This window comes from Molothrus ater, chromosome 7 (assembly GCF_012460135.2).
Source record: "Molothrus ater isolate BHLD 08-10-18 breed brown headed cowbird chromosome 7, BPBGC_Mater_1.1, whole genome shotgun sequence".
Classification (NCBI taxonomy): domain Eukaryota; kingdom Metazoa; phylum Chordata; class Aves; order Passeriformes; family Icteridae; genus Molothrus; species Molothrus ater.
Genome location: NC_050484.2, coordinates 15148100 through 15163378, shown reverse-complemented (window position 1 = coordinate 15163378; position 15279 = coordinate 15148100). Strand labels below are relative to the sequence as shown.

The following is a 15279-nucleotide window of genomic DNA, read 5'->3' as shown; positions in this document are numbered from 1 at the left end:
TGCGAGTTTATCTTTTTCTGGCACCAGACATCTATTAGTTTGAAAATATTTTACACTCCCACTCCAAATTCTGCTACATCTATTTCTGACATCCTGGAATGCAAACTTATAGTATTGCACTGTCTATTAAACTTTTTAATAATGCAGGAATGCTTAGAAAAATAACTTTCAAAGATTATATAAAACATAGAATATTTTACTCAGAGATCCTTCACTTCCACTTAGTCTCAGTTCATCATCTCAGCTGTAAAAATAACATTGGCTCCACCTTTCATGAATCTGAAATATATTACTAGAAACATATTTCACTTGCTGCTTGTGCAAAACAAAAATCTTAAAACTCTATGCTCAGATGCTGAAGTGCTTTAGAACTTAATGTGAAATTTATGATCATCTAAATAAAAGAACGAAGGAGAACTGAAACACTCTGCAAGTACATTCTTGTGGGCCTGTGTCTGAACTGCTCACTCGGTACTTGCCCAGGCAGAACTGCAGTTAAAGCCAGTTATGAAACACTCGTCTTCATTTCAGTTAAATGACATCTGTAATTGTGCACTCTCACCCACTTCTGTAGCAGGTTCGCCTGAGGACTGTGAGCATTCAGTCATGCCCTCAAGATGTGACAAATAAATTGCATTTCAGATATAACTTGTCTAACCACCACTAAAATATTTTCACTCTCCTTGAAAGCAAGTAGTAAGGAAATAATGAGTAGCCTAATGAGTAGCCTAATAAATAATTTTCCTACAATAAGGAAAGAAGTAGATTTCCCCCTTCACCACTGAAGCAGCATTTTTCCTGACCCATTCATTTATATTTGGACACTAAATTCATTAAAGGGCTTAGAGAAAAGGAGAAAACTTAAATTTTGCAGCTTCAACACAGCCTTTAACGTCACACAACTGAACACAGAGAAAACTTTATTCAACTACCAACTGTATGAATAATCACCAGAATCCTGTATTTATTCTTTAGTACCAGTGAAAAATACACATTTGGTATCAGAAGAACTGCCTTATTTCCTCAGGAATATGTTGCTTCAATGAGTACTGGGAAAGTATTAAATACAATTGAAATTATTTCTCCCAGGGTTGTTAAAAAACCCAACTGAACCAGCAGGTGTCTTTTTAGCAAGTTATACTGTTATTTCATACTCACCTTACTATCATTCCCTTATGACCATCATCCTACTAAAAACATCCTCTCAGGATATTCAATAGGAAATTCTATATTTGATCATTAACAGAACAAACAAGAAAAACAGATGCCTGATTTCAGAGTATAAAAGAGGTGCTGAAAGATTCTATTCTTTAAATGACAACATACATCTAGCTAAAAACCAATCCCAGTAGCTGAAGCATCCCTGGCCCTGTTCCCATTGTCCAGCAACACCAGTAGAGTCAATTTTGCTGGGCCAAATGCCTATCTTGACTTCTCAAAGAAAGAAAAGCTTTGTATCATTTTAAGAATGCTGGTAAAAAATGCTTTGAAATTTATGTTTTTAGAACTTGAGTAAGTCGAATTACTAGAGGTATTTAGTTTTAATGATACAGGACATGAGTTCTCAGGCACAGAGCAGAACATCCAAAAGAGTCTTATTTCATCTTACAATATATTTTTGATCCAAAGCTTATGCTTATTTTACTGCAGGAAAAGCAAAACCTTATCATTCCTTCCAAGGAAAATCCTGGTTGCATATATTTCTGATTGCTACAATAACTGAAGAGAGAAGAGAATTTTAGCCTTTTCCAGTATGAGCAAAAATTGCAACAGCTCATCAATGTACATGTGTCAGCTGCAGAGCTTGTTTCTCAGTTAATGGCACCTATAATCAGTTTTCAGTTGAGGTGCAGAATTTGAAATGTGCTAGCATTATAGACAGACCAAAGACTTCCCAGGAGCTTATCAACAGCAGAATACACAGTATGACTGGTTTTCCATTCAGATTTAGACACACATAGAAAGATGAGGTTTGAATATCCACTTTTGAAAAGTATGAACAGTAATGCTGGCAGGGAAGAAAGTGTTTAAAGATCCCAACATATTATAATGATTTCCTGTTCACAAATTTTGACTTGCTAATTTTTCTTTTGGCTCACCTTTCATCCTCAGAGCATAAACCAAACCCAAACTGCAGCTTCCTCAAAGAGCTGCTGAAACCACCTGCCAGAAAAGGCCCAGAAGCTATTTACTATTAAATGAAATACAGGCATTGCATGTGCCATGGATGTAAGTACACATATGGTACTTGCAACAGTGTAACTGTGATGAATTTATGATCATTTATTAATAATATTTTATATTATCAATTGTAAAAACACTGTGGTCAAGCAGAAAATTCTATACTGTATTATTACCTCTGTTTTGGGGGTAGAGTTTCAACAGATGGCAATATAGTAGGATCTTCATATGGCTGAATCAAAGCACTGAATCAAAAAGGAACAAAGCTTACCTCAGAGGATGTAATGGAAAAATGCCCTTGAAATGACTCTCCTTGGTGGTGGAATCAGATTGAATTTACTACTTAGTTGACCGTAAATGAATACCTTTATCTAACAGGAATATGCCTGTGCTTAGCAGGCACTATCTGAATCCACATAAACACAGATGCATGGTTATTTTATGGAGTATAGCTTCAGCAGAACTCTATGTCAGCATAAATGTGAAGAACTGATGAGGCTCATCAGTAGCTTTTGAAGGAGGCCAGACATAAGCACCAGCATCGTTGAAGGGCATAAGGCAGAACCTCTAAATACACTCTGGAATACACCAAGCCACACACATCCTTGTCCTGTTCCTCTCTTAGAGCCTCTCTCTATCCCTGCCCCACTCCCAAAATTCAACTTTGTCACAACCTGTTTCGAGGTCTGGAGGACTTTGGTGCGTTACATGAAATATAATTAGAAGCATTGTGCCTTTGAGGTCCTTATAATGGTATCTGAGTGACAAATAACCTCGAATTTCCCAGGACAGATACACCACAGTTCAGCTAGGGAGGTTTCATGTCTCTGGCTCCTAGCTACTTCTAAGAGATCATCTAAGAAACAGTTTATTTGAGCTATGTAAACAAGCTATTTCTTTAAAATGTGTGCAAAATAAGGGGATAAATGGAAACAAATGTTAAGGTGAAAAGGGATTTTCGTATGAGATCTGGTATCATTTTTTGCATTAGTCCAAGTAAAGAGTTGCATATGTAAAGGTTTAGAATTTGAGCACTGGCAGAAAGATTTTTAACGTAAGCAATGAGAGCAAGATGAGTAAGGGAGTGTCCTGATGGTGGACTCGTGAGATACAAACTGAGCCCTCCATTGGGACATTTCACCTCATTGGTAGTTGATGAATACACAGCACTGGCAATGGGGACTGGAGAAATCCAAGCCATCATAAGCTTCCTGAGTAAATGTGATTCAACGTGCTGCACACTACTTTAGGAATAAAAGCAGTCAGTTTTGTTGTGAAAGCATTACACAGAAAGCCCTTGATGAACTAAAACCCACAGACAAGACCACAAGGTCAACTTTTCTAAGTCTGATATAGCTTGGAGTTGCCAATCCTGTCTAATGGGACAACTAATTACCATATTCCTGCCAGCTGAACAAAATGGGGTTTCACAGAGTATCCAAAGGGTTTATCTCTACCTAGGTAATTCCCAAGTAAAAGAGTCTTCTGCTCTTCGGCAATGAAGACTGAACCTGAAATACCCATACCTATCATTTTACAAACAGGCACGAGGCCAATAGAGCATACAGTGAATGATCAAAGGCCAAAAATTATTATCTTCTATAATCTGGAATATGATTTTGACTCTTGAGTAGTTTAAAACAGTTGCATTTACTTTCCAACTTTCATATCAAAGAAAATGCAAAGAAGTTGATACCACATCATTTTTATGCTTCATTTTGAACTATTTATTTTGATTTAGAAATAGGATCAAAGAATTCCTCTTTGCTTGATAAGTAAACAGTGACATTTCAATCCAGTAATTATCATATGCATTCCTGAGGGATTCATCACTGTAAGCAGCTAGACTGTGCTGACCTAGGGTCACAGACACTATCTTCTATTGCATTCTTAGAGCTATATTTAAACCACACTTCAAATATTCCAAACTATCTTGTGTACTGGTTATTACCCTTGCCCTTTCCTAAAGCAAAGTCATACATACATGTGTCACTCTGTGTAGCCATCTTGAAAACCCTGCGCTTCCACTGGGAGGGAAGGGAATCTTTGCCACTATGCTGAGTTTGCATGGCTAGGCCTTGGTAGTGGGAGGGCTACAGAGGTGGCTTCTGTGAGAAGCTGTCAGAAGTTTCCCTTATGTTTGACAGAACTTGTCTCATGAGCTTTTTGCTATATTTTCTCTCCCCTGCTCAGCTGAGGGTGGGAGTGGTAGAGTGGTTTTGGTGGGCACCTGGCCTTCAGCCAGGATCAACCCACCCCAGCAAGAGCAGCCCCCAGTGCTATTAACACAGCTGGTCCGTAACCACATCTCCAAGCAGCTATGAAAAAGCTTTCAGGGTCACAGTAGTGATTTTCTAGCATATAAAACTGTTGTTATATAGCCATTACTGGACTTTTCCTGTGTGGTTTGAGATACTGTGTGGGAGACAGTTTATGGATGCATCCCCTATGGCCACCTCCACTCTGCAAATACCAGTCAGGACAAGCAGAGATGGCCCAGCTACAATAGGAGAGCAACAACTGAGTCACACAATCTGTGGTGATTTTTTCCTGTCTGCAGAGTGAATGGGGGAGGGTGGTGGTATTTACAAGTACCAATAAATAAGAGTTTCCTGAACAGCAAGGAGTTGTGACCTTAGACAATGAGATCACATAACAAACAAAGTTAGAGTGCAAACTTGTTGAGTTAAACCCATTGATATCCACTTAAGCTGCAGCCACCTGTACCATTCCTGCACTATGGCTTTATCATTAAATGTTTGCTGATGATCAATTTACAAATGCCATTTCCACGTCCCACTGTACTATTAACAATAGCAGGGAAGAACTCTCTCTCACAATGTCATGCTCAGATCACAGTCACACTTTTCCATTTGGTTGAGGCCACTTTTGCCTACAGGAGCCCACATTCTTCTGGAAATATCCCAAAAAGCCTTAAAGAATATTTTATCCTCTTTAGCTTTACCAGCAGCCACATTTCTCAAGCTGAAAGGAGCAGCTGTAGAGAGGCCACTGCATCATACATTTTGAAAAATAAGGACTGGATGAATTTGTGTTTTGCCTTTCCTAGATTCATCACTAGCTGAGCTAACAGTGAAATTATTATTCCTATTAGTACTTTAGTGGTGACATCTTACAAGTGAGTGTTTTGGACTTCATGCTATGTCTGATTCAAAGAACCCATGGCTCTGTAGCAAACTTAACCTGACATTTTAGTTCAATATTTAACAACTGCTCTGTCTGGAGAGCTCCAAATCATTCATCATTATCTCATTCAAAGTGACAGCACATCAGAAGGGGTGCTACTTCATGCCTGTTGTGCCCCTTTATTAGCAGACCTACATAAGAGAATAATTGCAGATTATCATTTTACTGCAATGCTCCCTACCCTTTCTGCACTAATACCCGTGGAACTACAGCAGATAAAAAAAGGTCACAAGAACTTATGACTGTCTTCTCTGTTTAGCTTCTCTTTCTACTCTTCCATACACTAGAAAAGGACACCAGAATTATTTACTACTTGATGAACATTTCTCAGGAACTCTCCAAAGTGCAATGGCTAAACAACAGCTTCCCAAGTGGTGGAATTTAATTCTCCTCCTTGATAACCTCCAAGTAGTTTATGTACTTCTAAAGCAATTTTTTTCAGATCTACAGCACACATACACACTTTCAACTGTCCCATACTGAACACTGGTTCCCCGGTCATTCAGGAGGTCAAGCAAAACACGTAGTAGCATCTTTCAGGATAGAGCATAAGTCAGGACTTCTCTTCCACCTAGGTGCCAATTTTCATCAAACTTATAGGATTTATAGGACTTATATGTAGGATTAAAATCTCTACATCTTTTCTTCTGTTTGTTTTTGCACTCTAGGCAATATAGTCAAAATTGTGAAGACGCAGTAAGAAAAAAACAAATATAGGAATAGATGATATGACCATAAGTCTCATTTCCTCTGAAAATGAGGATAAAAAAAGAACACAAATACATGCATGAACTGAAATTCTTAGTATTAGAGGAATTCTAAGGAAAGTTTTGTAAGGAAAATGAAAATATTCCTAGAAAGTTAATATCTAGTACTAGTGGATTTCTCAGAGAATTAAAGCTGCATTAAAAGATCAGAAAAAATGGCATAAGTAAATTTTTTGCTCCAAAGCAAAAAAAACAACCAAACAAAAAACCCCAAAAAACAAAACAACGCAAAACAAACTCCACCAACCCAAAAAAACCCAACGCCCCCCTGCCAAAATAAAAATCACTACCCAATGGCAACTTAGCGACTGCTTTAGTTTAGTTCTTTAAGCATTACGTTAATGAGATAAAGACGTGCCAAAAAATAGATGGGCAATAATATCTGTAAGGGAAACTGCAGCTGAACAAAACTATGGTTTCTTCCAAGTCTGATAAACCCCTGATCTTCAAGTTGTTGCCCATCTCTGTGATGAGTTTTCCATACAAATAATGAAAATTTGCTTCAAGTTCAGGTTTTTTCCTCCCAAACATCCCATCCTCAGTCTCCTGTACAGCAGTAAGAAGCTCTGAGGAGCCTACTCTCCACAGAGAATCCCACTGTTCTCCTGATGGGAAGAAAATGTTCAACTAAATTGCCAGTGGGATTTATTTTTAATCTAGAACCAGTTGCAGTGGTGTAATCCAAAAGACACAGATGGTAATCTGTCTAATTTGTACAGAGTAATTAATAGCATAACAACACACTGTCAAAACAGGGCAATAAAAAAAAAATATCAAGTGCAGGTTTCCCTTTTGACTGGTTGCATTATTTTATCAAAAACTGAGTGTAGATTTTAGATACACTGCAGAGGAAAGAAAAGAATAAATTCAATTCAGACCTCATAGTCTGGCAAAGTAAACATGAAACAGCTCCAGAAGGTTTCTGGAAGAAGAAGGAGTTTGAAAAAGATGACGAAACTTTTGCTATCTCTACCTCAACATTTGGCATTGGAAAGGGAGTGCATTATAAAATTATGTTACCTCAGATGAATTAACATGTTAAGTTCTCTAAAGTGTTAATTGATATTTTTCTTTGGCTATAGTCTGAGTTCTCACCATGTGCGCCTGGAGCAGTAACCTATCTTAAACAAAGCTATTTTCAATATTTCAGATAGCAAAAAAAAAACCTAAATATTTTAAATCTCTTTCTGTTCAATAGCCTACCTTATATTTAGATCAATAGGAAATTGCTACTTTTTTATAGTAGCATGTCTTGTTTACCTGAAGACGCTACTTGAACTCAGCTCATCTCTCAAAACTAAAATGTGATTTGCTAGGAAAATCAACCCAAATTTGGCACCCACTGTCATTGTTAAGAACCCACAGTTTTGAAATGGCTGTAAAAACAGCAGGATGACAAATAGTCACTGGTACTTTTTTTGAGTTGGATTTTTTTTGTCATTTTTTATGCACATGTCAAAAAACTGTTATTCGCCTCATGGCACCCGAGTCAAGACCAGCTCTGATGAAGAGGATAATAAATGACTCCCTAGGTAAAAGCAAATTTATCAGCAGTAGTCTACTGGACTGACAGTTGGGTTATCCACAGTAGGGGCCCTTCTCTTGAGTAACACTGTCAGCAAGTTCATGAAAGTCTCCTGTTTCATTCGGTAATACAACACTGACAGAGCAGAAACTCAAGCAATTCTACTGCTATTAGTGTTGCTGACCCGCCTCAGATTACTCATCTGGAGGGTAAAAAGATAAAAACAAAGAAAAAAAAAAAGAAAAAAAAAAAGTGATGTTGAAGCACTAAAGAGCTGTGAGGAAAAAAGAGCTAAAGAAATACCCAGGCCACAAGGCTTCACATTTCTGTAGGTGTTTTCCTATTAGAGCAAGATTGTCTTATTCAGAAAGGAAAAATTTCTTACGAAGGTTTCTTGTGTTTCAGCTAAATATATAACCTCAGAATTCACACTCCACCCACATCCATCCACTATTGCCATAAGAACATCCATATTTTTTAATAGTAAATTTCATTGGTTTTAAAAAAATACACTGTAGCATTTAGGGACACCAGTTGTTTCACAGACTTGAAATAGCAATTAGAGTATCAAAACAAATCTATTCTGTACAAGCATAGTAAATAGTTTAGAAAAGACAAGTTATGGATCACTATCATGCAACCAAACTCTCTCATACAAACACAAAAAAAAAGGAGAAAGTAAAGGATGTATAGAACAAAAAGTTTCCATTGACCTGATTTGTCAGAGATGCTGGCTGTGACTGGCGTGGTGGAGCAGCCTGTGTTAACCTTTGCGCTGTCCTTGGAAGAACCAGCTTTGGGCTTGTTTTTCGTTGCCTCTAGTGCTTTGACCTTCTTGGCATGTTTACTTCCTTTGTAGTGGGCCTCGGCCTGGCTCTACAAAGGAGAACAAATCAGGCTCACTTTTTTTTGCACTTGTATATAATACAATGGATGACAAGGCAGAAAAGTGACACTTTCAATAGTAGGCACCATATTATTCCACCTAAAAATTTTTAATAGCTTTATACTAACACTTTTCATGGATGTAAGTTCTTATATATTAAAATGACAGGATTTTAATGAATATTGGCTATTTTCAGTAACTTGGAAAAAGAGGCTTCAAGATTACATAAAGCTCTGTCACTCCTAATGCAATTCTTTACTTCTATGGTTCTTAAAGATTTAATGGACTATACAAATGTAAACACATCCAATTCAGAAAGATGCTACTCAATTTTCATGTGGTGTTCCCTAATCTTTATTACTTGCAGTTAGAAAGATGTACTGTGCTGAAACATGATTGAATAATCCATTTTTCCTTCTGTTTGATCTAGTACAGATGTCATAGAATACTTTTACCTTCATACTAACAGCAACTGAGACAATTGAAAAAGAATTACTTCACTATTAGATAAAAAAATAAGGGTTAAAATGAGGAAACACCATACCTGTAAACTCAGTAGACCCAAATACAACATAGAAAACTAAATACTTGCCAGTCTTGATTGCTTTATAAATTGCCTTGAATATTTTTTTTTAATACTAAGAAAATCAGAACCTGTAGGACTGGGAGAAGAGGAGCTTTTAAAAATTATTATTATTTATTTTGTCTTAATCTGCCCAAACCAAACAGTATAAATATGTACTGAAATATTTACTTCACCTTTACCTTAAAACTATCTTCAGGAACTAGGTAGATGTTTTTGAAGTTGCACAGCTAAAGCTAGACACATAAATATCTGCCCATTTTTTTCAGTGATATTGAGTCCTCTTCATTGTTCCCGATTCTATATAATCAGATGCCTTGACAAATCAGGCCACTTTGTTATAAGCAAAACTAAGGAACTACATACTTAATACAAACTCCAAAGTTTGGAAATTTCAGCTAATGAATTTAAGTGTTTTTCTTGACTTCTTAACAAATTAATTTACCAAATAATGGGCAAGAAAAAAGTCCTCTCCAAACAAGTCTGTTTTCATTACATTGTACTATTCAGCAATAGCTTTGCATTATTTATCTTTCCAATCACAATTTTAAAACATTATTTCAGGCATACCACTAGGTGCCTCTATTGAAGGTTACATATTAACCAAAGAAGTTAATATTGTTGTTTACTTCAAATTAAAACACTCAGAGAAAGCATGCTTCTTCTAAGCACATCTCGGCACCTGGCATATAAAAACATCAGTGCAAGTAAACTTTCACTGTGTTCATGCAAAATCACATTCATTCTCTCTTGTCAATCAATTATCTACTTCTTTATTTAGTTTGCTGTGTTAAATGAAGCGAGCCACGAAACGAGTCACATGCTTTTTATAAAGAGCAACTATAATATCTAGGGTGCTTGAACTCCATAAAGAGTGCTGCCATAATGAGGAAAATTGTTTTAAGACCAGCAGAAATGGGCATTACAATACAGTCACCTTGGGACAGCATGTAATAACAGCTTTATTGTGTGGTAGAGTAGAAGTGAAGAGTAGAAACAGCTGGAGTGGCAAGAGAACAGACAGCACATTGGAGTCCTCACACAAGTAATTGGCACCATTAAACTGATGGAGAGTTGTTGCTAAAATAGAGGAGTGAAGTTCTTACACACCAGAACTTCTTAAGTGATTTTACAGCCCATGAAACAGTGCTTTTCATCTCAGAAGGACAGTATATGTTGTTGTGGGTGCATCTTTCCTTTCACAGGAGATTTTAGTAAGCAAGCATTCAAGTAAGAAAGGCTGCTAGATTAGTTTTATTTTGAATTCCTCTTTTAAAAACTTTATTATAAAAACAGCAAAGAGTTTACTCACCAATTGCTATTAAAATATTGATTGATTTTAAAACCTTTGAAATATTAACACGCATACAAACACAATTTAAGGATTATAAAGAAACAACTAACCAGCTATACCACTAGTACTATGTGCACTACTTAAAGGGACACTTGTCAACTTCTGGTCGGATCTGTCCAGTTCTGAATGCGGGCAGAGGAGCACAGTCCTGTTTTTGCCCTGCTGTGCCAATGTGCCTTATGAGGCACAGGAGTCCCATCCTGTCTCTCTCCACCTTTACTGGGTTGTATCCATTTCTCTTAAGCTTTGCAGTTGTGACATGATGCACCTGAATGGTGTTTTCCCAAGAGAATTCAATAAACTATTCACACATTGCAGTGTACAAAAAATGGAGCTAAGAATTGGGGTGAATAGATACCCTTTCCTTCCCAATACTTTTAAATTTAATAATAGCAAGCACAAGATTGTCTACTCAAGTATCCTCAAGTTGATGATGTCCCTTTAAATATTTGAACTCTATGCTCCGCGCATATGTGTGCTGTTGATAGGATCATATGCTGCCTGAGGCCAAAGCTATGACATAAGAGACATAAATGCAGTCAAGAGAAAGACTTAGTAAGTCAATTGCTTGATAATAAGCCTTTCTGCTGATATTTGCAATAATAATGCCTGCAATATCAGTAATAACCTACTACAGTTTTTGATTCCCTTCATTCAATCCTCATATAGTGTACATGAGACCTGTTGAGAACAAACAAGCCCAGGCAGAATTAAAATTAAGATTTCCATAACAACAAGCAAAGCTTCATGGAAACATGGTGAATGGACTAATTTTTAAGCTTTCCAATTATAATAAAATATCAAATTCACAGCTCTATGTTAGAAGGCCAAAAAGTATTGCTGTGACCAATCTAAGCAGTGGTTTGGAGATGCCATCCTGCTTCAACACTGCTCAAACTAGGCCATACTCCTTTCAGGCCAGGTGGGATTCTCCAGGCTGGATTTTAAAGTAGTTAGGGGATGCAAAATCTGCCTTTAAAAAATTGTTTCAGTGCCCTCACTTTTTCAAGTGAGTAGAAGTTTTAAGAGTGAGTAGTTTTTTAAAGTAGATAGTATTTGTTTCTACATTGACTTTGTCAAGTTTCAGTTGAATATCCAGGGGCTGGATATTGTTAAATCTCTGGTTTTTAGACTTTCTCAACTCATCTCTGTTCTGTGAATAGAAACACAGATACTCTTTCCAAGCATGAAGTTAGAGGAGCATTCCTTAAAGTATGGAAGCAATCTTTCCTAACCACATAAGCACTATTTTCTAGTCCTTTCAGATACACTTGAAGTTCAGAGTTTGCTTTTTTGCACTGTGGGATAAATAATTTGATTCAGCTGCCTTTTGGTAACTGAAATGCTGTATTACCGTGTTATGTAAACCTTTGGAGTTTTCTGGAGACACAGAAAGCAAAAGGAAAAAGGGCAGCTGAAGCAATCTGAAATTGGAACTCAAGTTCTGATTATTAATGATACCAATTATTGTGATTATTAATCTCCTGATCATTAACAACTCTAATTTTATAAAATATTTGTAAAAGTAACATCTTCAGGGTAAATGTATTTGTTCCAAGTCTCACTTAAAACTTGCTTATGACATAAATACAGCATTTGAGCAGAAGCTATAAGCTTTGTATATCCTTGAAATAAGCCATGATGTATACAATTTTCATTTTTAGTTAAGGCAAGAAGCTGAAAATTTGTTTTCATTTGCTCTGGTAATCCATAGGAAGTTGTGTACACATAGGGTTCAAAATTCATGTGCATAAAGAAAGATACTTTACCAATTTTAATAAAAACAGCCATTAAAAAACAAAGTTAACTTAAGAGCAAATATCTTTGGGATACAACATTTTAAATGGATACTGAAGGTGCTTTTTGATCATCATTAAGTACAACTAATTCATGCAAATTGTTTGTCAGCAAAACAATATTTAAGAAAATAAAAAAATATCAGGAAAAACCAAAATGAAAATCTGTTAACTCAATATATCTTTCTATACTCCTGTATTATAATGATTTTAATTGCAAAATACTTTATTCCAGTGTAAACAGCTGCATTTACTGTAGGGATTAATTCATTCAACAGTAAAATAATTTATCTGTGCCACAATTCAACATTATTTAAATATTTATTTTTCATTTCAAAAATATTATGTTACATCTATTGCTTACCTAGCTGGTATTAAACCTCACCATTGAATTATCATTATTAAAATTTTGAAATTAAATGCATAACAGTTTAGAAGGACACTTTTTTGAGAAAGTGGAATAAGAAAATATTTCTATGAAAGAACTCCTTAACTCAATGGAAAGTTTAATTTTTAATTGAATCGAAAACTGACTGTGACCTAGTAGCTTGATATATATACATTGTAACATTTTAAAACAACCTGCCTACTTATTAGACAGCATGGAAGGTCATCAAGTATTGGCTAGTAAGGTTTAATGAACCAGAAAAGCTTCAAGCTGCCATAAATATGACATTATGAATCAGAATGTAAAAAATACCTTTGTACTGACAGGCCAAATTCCAAAACAGTGTTTATGCATTTGTCTGGCATTATTTTTTGATCAACAGGACGCATATTTTATAACACTAAAAAAAATATGTCTACATATTTTTAAGACCATGGCTTAGTGAATAGCTGCACTTTAAATTGTTGCAAATAATTAAGAATATAATTGACAGACAAATAACCATGTAAGTTTTCCCCATAATTTTTCTAATTTATACACGTTAAAGTTTATACACCTTAGTTCTATCCACAGTCTTTTAGTACCAATTAAATACCTCTAACCAATCAAACTTTATGAATGTTTTAATTTTTTAAGAAAGCCCCTATGTCATCAGGATTAATAATTTGGCTGTAAGAAAGTATAGTTTTTTCTGCTCTTAAAAATTATACAAATGCAATATTTTATTTAAAATTGCTACTTGTAATTACAAATTATTAAATTTGAAATCCAAGCAGAATGTTAAACTGTATGACTACATACAATAAAAATACAATAGCCTTATATATATATTAGACTGCATTTAATAAAAATGAACAATTTAAATTATCTTCTACATGTAAACATGCTTTTGAAATTAATGTCAATGACATTAGCCTATTTTAGGGCTTAAAACAACTTCAGTAGCTTTACTTTGTAGAAAGTTAAAAATGTTTATAGATCTGCATATATTGAAAAGATCTAGATAACCAGGAAACAGGTAGATCATATGGATTCATTGATTCATTGAGCAATGACTGACCGTGTATTTGAAATCCACAGGATTCATTTTGACAGCTCTCAAGTGACTGAGTTTTAGAATCTACTTGCAATGTGAATGACTAATTAACTGAATTTATTGCTACACAAAGAAACATTAACCTGATGAAAGGCTTGAGTAAGTCTAAAGGTTCAGTGCATATGTGTGTGAGATCAAGATTTTTTATAGGCTTATTCAAGAGCAGCTGAAATAGCCGTTCATTAGGTCTTCATGGAAATAAGACAATTGTACCATCAACTCTATCTGAATGCTTTAATCTGCTACCACATCGTCCAGCCTGGCTATTAACACACACAATTAAATATATGTAGATCTGCATGGACAGAAAGAAGGAGAAATGCAGAAATAAAGGGAGGCTCTGAAGCATCCATGTGGGAAATGGGGGTTCATGCCTTGAGCACGCAATATTAGGTGAGTGTTACAACTAAATGGAACTGAAAATGGTGGCTCACAGCTCCTATTTCCTCTCTCTTGCTACTGCACCTTAGAGCAGGAATTCCACCCTGGATGGGAAATGCTCTCAACAGCAATTCTAACTCTGATGAGCTGCCCAGTGAAGTGGTGCAGTCACTCTCCCTGAAACTGTATAAAAACCATCTGGGTGTGGCACTTGGGGATAGAGTTTATTGATGAACACGGTGGTGGCTGGACTGGATTATCTGAGAGGTCTTTTCCACCCTTGATGATTCTGTCTCAAATCCTGTGTTCATTTGGTGTTGATATAATTGGTAATTTCTAGTGAAAAATATTTTGTTGAAAATACCACAAAAGCCTCTGCCACTAACAGTTCAACCATGGAAAACGAAACAACTGAAAGACTAAACAGATATATAATAATCCTGAAAACTTCCATTCTATTATGGAGAACTTATAAAGACGAGTTTTTTCCTGCATATCACAAAAAAATTTTACATAAATTCAAGATAAAAAAATAAATATCCTAAATATTGTCATAACTTATATTGAAGAAAATACCTCTCAACACCTGTGCTCCTGCCCACTTTCATACATCAAGTTGATTACAATGGCAGTGGTCCTGATAGAGAAGGAAACTAACTGTGCAAGACAGGAGCAGAGAGGTATTCATGTTTGTAAAATATCCTTATTTTAATTCACAGCAGATCCTAAACAAGAAAGCTCTCTTAATGGTAAGATGTCTACAAAATGTTTGATCACTTAGTTTATCTGTTAGAACCATTCTGTAAGAGTATGCACTTTTATTTGAGTATATAAATTATGAAGAATTTAGACTAGAATCATAACTCCAATAAAAATTACATAATAAATTAGGAAATAGTGTTGAAAAATATAGCTTTATCTCATTTGTTATTAATAATAGATATAATTGAAGAAATCAGCAAACCTGGAATGTTCATACATTTTTTATACCAAAGCTATGCATTATTTTATCAATTCTGTCCTTACAGATTTCTAAAACCTAATTTCTCAAAATAGTAAGGTAGATTATTATTTAAAAGAACATAGAAAAACCAAGGACCTGTGAAAATATCAGC

General features: G+C 35.6%; 1 protein-coding gene across 6 annotated transcripts in view; it reads right to left on the bottom strand.

Annotated features, from left to right (window-relative positions):
* The window catches only part of ZNF385B (zinc finger protein 385B), a 149093-nt gene that overhangs the window by 14843 nt on the left and 118971 nt on the right, over nt 1-15279 (bottom strand). For all 6 annotated transcript variants that reach the window (XM_036387173.2, XM_036387169.2, XM_036387168.2 and 3 more), the window contains one exon: nt 8394-8556. In XM_036387173.2, coding sequence (XP_036243066.1) covers nt 8394-8556 — 163 coding nt within the window. The remainder of the gene's footprint in view (nt 1-8393; nt 8557-15279) is intronic.